This window comes from Nannobrachium achirus, assembly GCF_963921795.1.
Source record: "Nannobrachium achirus genome assembly, chromosome: 4".
Taxonomy (NCBI): domain Eukaryota; kingdom Metazoa; phylum Chordata; class Actinopteri; order Myctophiformes; family Myctophidae; genus Nannobrachium; species Nannobrachium achirus.
In genome coordinates, this window is record NC_137813.1 from 30,259,473 (window position 1) to 30,268,764 (window position 9,292).

Here is a 9,292-nt window from a genome sequence, read left to right on the forward strand (position 1 = left end):
CATATACTGTACATCCCCTGATAAATTGTTAATTTAATAATGGTTGGGGGTTAAGGAAAATTATCCATATCACATAAGCCACCAGTAAATTACTATGTAACGATGGATAGTGGTATTTGTCTCAGACTGTAAAAGATGTGTGCTTATAGCAACCTGCCGGTATTGGTGTGGATATTGCCATCTGGTAGAGGAGTCCGAGAAATGGACCTTGTGGAAGCCTTTATTACAAAACGGGTATAAAAGGCAAAAATATCTACAAAGTTTGTGGTATCTGGCAATGAATTGCATCAGAAGTAATCAGAGTTCCCAGAAGTTCTCGCATAAATCTGTCTTTTACCTCTGGTAGGAGGAGCCCGCCTCAAGAGGGATGAGCTTAAGAAATGTACATATTAAAGTGATTTATTTTTTAAAACTAACTTTTTGTAATTTCCAATTCACTTGATTTTTATTTTTCCCAAAACTTTTATTTACAAACCCGACATTGTCTTGAGCCAAGCTGGCTTAACAGATGCAAGTGAAAACAAAATACTCGACCTTGTAGAATATAGATGGAGTGAAAATCTGCCAAATGGTCAAGACTACCTGGCTGCAGACACTAGGGTCCTGTTGATGTCCACGGGAGACAGGAACATCAACAAGTGGCAGGAAGTGACCTCACACCTCTTTCTTGCTCTACCCCATGGAGGTTCTGTTTAGGGTTAGGGGGTAGAGTTGGGTTGTCTAAAAGATAAAAGATAACATTTACACATAGCGACAATGCGGCTCAAAGGGACTGTAGTGCCTTGGACTGCAAGGCAGAGACGTCACGTGACCTCCACAAGCGGCATGAAGTCACTTGACACTGTGAGGTCACTTCCTGCCACTTGTTGATGTTCCTGTCTCCCGTGGACATCAACAGGACCCTAGCTGCTCCAAATGGTGGCCTTGAGCCCCAAACCCTTTGTTTAGAAACCACTGACGCAGTTCTCATAACACAGACTATAAAGCCAATTCAAACCACAAACACATGCCCTGTGCTACAGCACCTTGGAAGATGCTGGTGACAATAAAATACTTAAAATAAGATTTGGAAACTAGACATTTTGCAAGCACTGACATCAAACTACCTTGTGCTTACAAATGTAAGTTGTCATAACTCATAATGAACCCTGATCCTCAGTATGTGTATGCTCTAGTTACTAGAGCTACATAATCTAACTAGTCTAGTAGATTCACTCATTCTGTCTGGGGTAGAGGTGTTTGCTGTGGATTTTCTGTTAGACCCGCCACCTCTCCCTCAAATGGCCTAAAACATCCCAGTAGTGTTAGGCCTGGTGATGTAAGGTTGAGGCTATTTGAATCTTAGTTCTGGTGCATCTTTATTGGTCTTTGTAAGGCGAGGAGCATTGAGGCAGCCCACCTCCAGAGGGAGGAGCCCAACTCTCCTGCAGTGTTCGGGTCAAATCTGAGCGATTTACAAATTTCATCCAATTGCCTCAAGACGTCATTTCACCATTTTAATTGAATTGAGTGCTTTGTTAAAACCTTAATTACTGGTCAGAAATGACTGTCATAAGAAAATAAACTGATTTAATTCTAATGTCCAAATGATAAAAATGTATTGCTCTTTAAAGCAAAGTTATTTGGAATTCTTAAACCCACCTTTTTCCTCCTGGAGACAAATTTAATATTACCATGTTTTTCATTGAAAACTTAAATATTTCAAAATGCCTTCACAATAATATTACCATGTTTTTCATTCAAACATCTAAATCCCTTCACAACTATATTACCCATGTTTTTCAAACTTCAACATTTCCTGCACAACTGATGCCATTATGGTTTCCTGTCCGTAGCCTGGGATCCAACCTGCTTGCAACATTCTGTGTGATAAAGACCAACATAGCAAATCAGGCTGCACTGATTGTTTATATGTTTATATAATGTGCCAGTATATTTCTTTCTTCAACCAGCAAAAGTCAATTAAAGGAGAGATTTGGGGGTTTGTATTGCAAATTTTGCAATACAACCCCCAAAATCAATCATCCAGTTCTAGGCAACACAGAAGTGAGGGGACTTTTTTCTTATTTCCACATAGTGACATAACTCAAAGGTCTAATAATGACATAGTTCAATATTGAAAATGGGTGGTTCTCCCGTTTAATAACACTTGAAATGTACCCAATAAGGTTTATCTCATCTTATTTGTGTTCTTTGAGAGGTGTAATTTAAACAGAACACTGATGTGGAACTATACAGCATGTCTTTATTGTTCTTTTTGGGTGAAATTGTACATAAGAACGACATATGATCAACACTTTCATTTAAATACAGTGAAACAAAAGGCAGCGGACACCAGCAGTGCCTCAGTGACAAAACAAAAAAGCTTGTCAGGAAGTTGTGAATGGGTGGCAAGTTATGTCCAACTACTTCCTGCGAGGTTGCACAGGGTTCAACCTCAATCTGGGGGAGAGACAAAAAAAAAAAAAAAGGATGTGAGTATTTCTGAGGTTTCACTCTCCCCCGGATTCTTTCCCAGCTGAAAAAGTGCAGTGACCAACAAGCAGCGCCTGTTGTCCATCCCCCCAAGCAGCGCCTCCCCCCCATTGGCTAGGCACTGCAACTAACACAATCATCAGTATGTGAGGGACCCCTGCTGGTTGAACATAGTTCAACTTTTACAGATGGGAAAGAATCTGAACAATTATTACATCATGTAAGATCTTTTCCCCCCACAATATTGATTTTTTTTTTACAAGGATTAGAGGGATGTGAAGAGAAGAGTTTATATGCAACACAGCTTCCTAACCTACTGATGTTGTAGATAAAGTTTCTTGCCTTTTAAGCGCTATATTTGACACTATTCATATACATCCTTTTTGTCTGCAATATATTGGACAATTTCTCCCGGGCTCATCAACTTCTCTGCCTCCGCATCTGGGATTTCAAAGCCTGTAACACAGAGAGACATACATCAGCATGAATTACAAACAAAAACTAATATCCAGGGTTATGGGAAATACTAGAAAGTACGGTTCCTGAAGAAACAGTGTGGGATCGCAAAGAATTTTGATAGTTGTCTTTTAAATCATTGTTATTTCAGACAGTCCCTCTATATCTGTCTGCAGGTGTTGAGGGACAATTGAGAGATACGTCCAGAGTTTTTAGTTTGATTTCTACTGCCAAGTCTGGTTGTGTGAACTTGTCTGCCATCATCACCAAATTGATGAGGCCGTTTCAGCTTGACCTGCATCATTTTGAATTAATGAAAGTGATTTTGCAATTACCATGTGCATTCAGTCAGGGTTGTCTGTCTGCTGACATGCACTGATTTTGCATAGCCAGCAGCTGTGCTGGTTACAGAGGCCCAGGTTCTCACAAGACAGATTATTTATTTATTTATTTTTAACTACAACCTTAATTATCACATTCATTCACATACAGACACAAGATTATCTAGAAAAGATTAGCATGTTGGAAAGTGCAGTCAGGCTGACAGAAACTCACCAAACTCATCTTCCATTGCCATGATTATCTCTACTTGGTCCAGGCTGTCCAGTCCCAGGTCTTTCATAAAATGTGACACGACCTGCAGCTGTGGAACAAATTTCAGTTTAGTTTCCTAAACAGACACTCATGCTACAGCTACACACAACTACAAAACGTAAAAAAACAAACAAAGAAAACAACCAGTAACAGTTGGTTGGTTCATTGTCAGAGCCAAAGAAACACTAACAAACATTAGAACCAGTTCATCATCAATGAATGAGTCTTGTTTATTTCTGGGGTACTGCATTTCAAAATAAATGTCACCTGTCCCATTAAGTTAATTGTCCAGTTATTGAGTTAATCAGTTGACTTGATAGTGATACGTTTAATATTTACATATTTTGCTAGCAATTATGCATTATGGAGCTTAGTTGGCTTGAGAAAACATATGTTTACATTGCCAAAGCAAGTGTCATTGTAGTGAACTTCCAGTTAGAAAGTGCAGGGTAAACATAAACAACCATCACTTATCAGGACTTCAAATTGGTTACTGGGGCTCTTCACATGTCCATTTTTGATAGATGCTACTTATACTAAGCAGAATTGCATGTTCACTATGTTATGTTTATTATTTAGATACCATGATATGTTAATAAGCACATCTAATTATTCCAAAGTGTAGGCTTGTAAAGACCAAAGGAGATCATGCTTATCAGAGCTCCTACACTTGGAGTGCCCTGTCCATGTTGAATGTAAAAAGGACAGAGAGCTAGTTCTTACCTTCTCTGGGTTGATCTTGTCATATAGCTTCAGGACGTACATGACACGGTCCTTGATGGTCTCCAGGGTGAGGGGAGGCAGGTCTCCATATTGTCGACACAGCACACTGACCGGTGAGCTCTGAGCAGGAGGATGACAGGATAAAGAGGAAGACATGAGGTGGGGGGACTAAAGGATCAGCTGGATTCAATGAGCATGAGATTAACTCCAATGTGGTCACAGCAGCAGTAAAGAAATTGCAGTCAGATACAAATGCAGTAACAATTGACCAAAAAAAAAAAGAAAAAAAAAAAAAAGAAAGAAAGAAAACATTTAAGAACATTTCAGCAAAAGTAAATCTATATTATGTGCAATATATGGCCGCAGAGGCACAACCCACAAAATGGCTAGTGTATGGTAATACTGACTGAGTTCAACACTCTGCTTAACAAACATTCTTAAAGTGACTGATTGCAAACACATGATGTAGAGCTGCAACAAATAATTAGGAAGCACCTTTTTGAATCATATTTTTACAACTTTATATTATAATAATCAATAAAACCAATGATATGATTAACCACTTAAGCCCTATGTTATACTTTGTGTGTCGCACAAAATATGTATTGTTTTTTGTAATCGATTAATTCAATCAATTTGATTACTGTTGGCTGTTGCATTCCTAAAACACGTGCTCCCAGCAGTAGAGCACAGCAGATGCAAGCTGGCTGTAAATGGTTGTGGATGGGTCCCTGCATCACTCACACCAGCAGCAATGAGATGTCATTCGACTGCTTGTGATTGAAGTTACAATATTTAGATGAAGACAACCCATGACTGGAGGCGAGTGGTCGACAGCAATGTTTTGGCATACCGTAATTACAAAATGTTATGATGCAATACTACATGTTAGTATTGCAGCATTTTTGTCCAGGTCCAGTCAGTGTTGGGGTGGGCAGTAGCTGCTTAGCTAGTATAAATATCTAAGCTGTTAGGTTAACTACATTTCCCAGTAGCTTCACTACTATAAGAATAATGCAGATTTCAATTAGATACGTTGATTGTTTTTAAACCTGTAGCTAGCTGTCAGTGACAGAAGCAGCGAGCTCCAGCACTACATGTTCAGTGGCAAATCAGCATATTATCAAATAGAACAGATGGATTTTGAGTCCAGTTCGTCCATTACGCCAGAGAGAATGTCCATACTAGATTTGTTACAGTCATGTAATGTTTACACAGTCGAATGTATTATTCAACCACTCAATGTCACAACATATCCGGAGTAGCTAATGCGGCTGAAATCTCTTTCAGTGCCGCTAAATTAGTTTTTATGTATACCGGTAGTCACTGGTAGATAAGCTTAGCCAAAAGTGTCCAGTTCAGTACAGTCCCCACGTCGTTTGCAGGTGAGAGGGAAAAAGAGTTGACTAGCATGTGAAGTAGCAGACAGCGATAGGATAGCTGGCTAAGCAATAAGCATGTGAACATAGGTCACACCGTGACACAAAAGCATGGTGTTTGATGCATCACATAAACAACGTTGCACTTATTTTATAACGAGAAAAAAATAACAACCCATAATCAATAAAACAAGCAGTCACATCCTCGCGTTGTGTGAAAGGCGCAGGTAGGTCACAGTGTGAAGCCATACCGCTAGGCCGCTCCTCCAGGCTCAATGTTACCGGCACTCACCCTGTGGCTCTGTGTCACCCACTGTGTTCGCTGGCTGAGGGCGACCAGCGACAGCTGCCGGAGGCCGGTTGTCACCGGGGCGGCGGCGGCTCTAGCGGCGAGGTGGGCCGAGGGAAGCCTGGTGGAGAGCCGCAGGGAGCGGACACACTGCAGTAGGACACGGGACGCCATGACTGAGACGATAGTGACTGTTGTCTCCCAGCATGCAAGGCGAGGAAGAAGTTGTCGTACGGTACTTTTGTACCATGAACACGATACCGCTCAGGTTGAGGTGGGTAAACCCTGCAAGACCCACTGTAGCCTTTTGGCTACATGTATATGTTATCATTTTTATCAACAAATTGTTTAAATAATTTGTTTTCCTGTTCTTTTTTTCAGCTGTACAATCTGCAGTATTCAATCAACACATCGTGTGTAAAATAATTATGGCAAAAATGTACACTATGCGGGGCAAACTAGGTCATTTTTTTCGCGGCGCAATCGCAGTGCAACGCAAGTGAATCCATAATGTTACATACCAGAGAGTAATGTTTTACATTAACATGTAGTCTATATAATATTCCACAATAATTCATATTAATTACAATTGTTGTAAAAGAAACAAGTCACGTTTGTTTAGTTTTTCTTCTCTTTTTAATCTCCTATACACCAACACGGAGCTTTGTCATCAGCGCGTCATAGCTGGGGGCGGAGTCAAGCGTGGGGGAAATATTTAACAACCCCCATTAGTAGAATGGGGTTTTCCGTGTTTTCAAATCCGATTTTTTAATAGTATAGCGATGTTTTAATTAATTGCAATGTCTTACATTGATTCCTTGGTTGCCAATGGACAAAAAATGATGCATTTAAAATTAAACAGCTTTGGGATTAAATATTGTCTGATATTATTAAGGACAGGTCGCATCATCAAAGACCATGGGTTATCTAGACTATCCGTCTGGTATTAGACACTGTTACATTTTTGGAGCGGTGAAAGCGCTCCCAATAGACAGGTATGTCCGTGGGTATGTGGGTGGGTGGCTGGGTGGCTGGGTGGCCGTGTCCGTAGCCTGGCAATACCTTGAGTGGCCACACACAACACACTAGTTAAAGGAGGGGCGCTGTTTTGTGCAGGCCAGGCACACTCACCACTCACTCACAGGCACAGTTTACTCACTCACTCACTCACTCACATAGGGTACAGCTGCTCAAATTCACCGCTCCACTTCGAACCGAGGTTTGATTTTTTTATGATAAATTAAACTTATCGTATCAAAAAACGAAAAGCATTAATTAATCAATTATGGTTATAGAGCACATTAAATGAATTCCAGTTGTCTACAGCCATTAACAGCTTGTTATCATGCAAGGATTTACACACTGACACAACGCAACACAACACAATCCTATCCTAAATAGTTTCAAACCTGCAGAAAATACTTTTAAACTGGCGTCGATCCTGCCATATATTCAAAGATCAGGTCTCTATCCTACTTGAACTCACTACGATGTGTTCTATAAACAACATTGACGACTTAACGACTGTTGTTTTTTGATATTAAGTTTAATTGATCATATATTGTAATTGTGTCTCTACCAGGTGATTAAAGACATAATGTAAACAGGTTTTGTAGCATAGAGGGAAGAGGGGGACCACGGGTGCTTATATTGTGCAACTCTGACACATGCACGGGGGATAATCTGAGTCTGATTATAAACCACTTAATTACATTGATTCCTTACTGCAAATGCCTGGACAAAAAACTATCTGCAATTGTTGTCCTTATAGGACTGGTCGGATCAATGCCATGGTTATCTGACTGATTTAATCACCTGGTAAGAGACACACTTTCACATTTTCATGAACATGATCAATTACACTAATCACAATATCAAAAAACAAAGGCCATTAATTCAGCAATGATGTTCATGGAACACGTACGGGAAGGACACAGGAGGAGGATGCCATTGTAAGTGTATTAGGCAATGGGAATGGATTTAGACCATATTCACGTTTCAAATCTATTGACGACTAATGGGCCTGGCTGTTGGATTTATATTGTGGCACGTTTAATTGATCATATCTCATATTAATATTAGTGTCTCTACCAGGATTGAAATGAACACTGCATGTGCAAACATGTTTTTTTTGTAACACAGGGAGTAGAGTAGATGGAGAGAAAAACAGATCTCCGATCTCATCTCATGGTTGTGTTAGGGCCCGTTCACAATGAGCCGAACCCGGGGCCGAGGATCCCCGACAAGATTTCGGGAGGACCCCCCGGGAAAATCGTTTGGTCGGCCCCGGAATCGGTCTTGGGCTTGAACAGTACCCCGACACGATCGGATTATGTTAATTAGCTTTTTTATGACCTCGGGACTCGTCGGGAGCACTCACGATAATATCAAAAAAGCTTGATATTGTCGGGTCATCGGGTAGGAATCCTTTACAGTTATTGTCGTCTGAATGAGCTCACGGGATTGCTTCAGATTATATGAAGCCAGCTCCTCCCTTTTTAGGCTGCGCAGAGTGTAGGCTATTCGGTCACCTCACAATAGAACAGCCTACACTTTTATTATTATTATTAGCCTACTTACTTTTTACTTTAGCCTACTCTCTCCCTAAAATGTTGTAATCACTTGTTCAAAAACGTTATAGCCTATAGCGTTCTTTTTTCTTCTTCTGCGCAGTCATTTGGCGACAAGGCAGTGCATTCTATCGCCTCACGAAAGCCTTTCCCCATATAGGCTATATATAATATATTTTTTATATTTATAAAAGATAATATTAATCACCATTTGAAACGCCTCTTTCAAATAAGCGCACGGTTCAAGCGCCTGGGCCGTTATTTCTTATTTGCAATTAATATTATCCTTATTATGTTTTATATAAGAGCCCGGGCTATTATTTGTTTGGTTGTTTGGTATTATTTGCTATTTATTCAACTTAACTGGTCATTTATGTTGCATGGCAGTGGTGCGCTGAAAACAGCAAATCTACAAGCTCACAGCAGTGCTGTGACAGCACGTTGCACCGCACTCACTGTGCGTCGCTAGGGTCATATGTTGCATGCGCTGAAAACAGCAAATCTACAAGCTCACAGCCCTGTGGACAGACACTTCTAAAAATGTATATGCTGCCCAGCCCAGCCCAGTCAGACGTGCGTCGGGGAACAGATTGCCAAAGGACTCAAAAAAAAAGAGAGAGGAGTCTGCTGCTCTCTGCCACTGCTGGATCAGAATAACTCATTACCTGTTGCTGCCTCTTTTTATCCAGTCCGCATTTTGAAGAAGTAGGCCTAATCCATTATTTTGAGGTGCAAGGGGAATGTAGAAGGCTCAATACTATAATGGTTTAATGTCAGGAATGGATAGTGGAGTGGTCATGTCAGCG

General features: G+C 40.5%; 1 protein-coding gene across 2 annotated transcripts; it reads right to left on the minus strand.

The window, feature by feature from the left end:
* Window positions 1–2,225: 2,225 nt before the first annotated feature.
* On the minus strand, window positions 2,226–6,111 carry LOC308283346 (acyl carrier protein, mitochondrial-like). Of its 2 annotated transcripts, XM_080723767.1 has the most exons (5): window positions 5,920–6,111; window positions 4,249–4,368; window positions 3,487–3,574; window positions 2,818–2,931; window positions 2,226–2,442 (listed from the first exon to the last, which is right to left on the minus strand). In XM_080723767.1, the coding sequence occupies exons 1-4, from the start codon at window positions 6,088–6,090 to the stop codon at window positions 2,840–2,842; spliced, it is 471 nt and encodes a 156-aa protein (XP_080579893.1). In that variant the 5' UTR covers window positions 6,091–6,111; the 3' UTR covers window positions 2,226–2,442; window positions 2,818–2,839. The 2 variants fall into 2 exon arrangements, with proteins under 2 accessions (XP_080579893.1, XP_080579892.1); XM_080723766.1 differs by having other exon boundaries at window positions 2,226–2,931.
* Between the last annotated feature and the right edge of the window lie 3,181 nt (window positions 6,112–9,292).

Coding starts and splice junctions, on each gene's coding strand:
- LOC308283346 (XM_080723767.1), bottom strand. CDS start 6,090: ATGGCGTCCCGTGTCCTACTGCAGTGTGTCCGCTCCCTGCGGCTCTCC. Junction 4,369..5,919: donor GGGTGACACAGAGCCACAGG/GTGAGTGCCGGT, acceptor CCTCCTGCTCAG/AGCTCACCGGTCAGTGTGCT. Junction 3,575..4,248: donor ACAAGATCAACCCAGAGAAG/GTAAGAACTAGC, acceptor TTTGTTCCACAG/CTGCAGGTCGTGTCACATTT.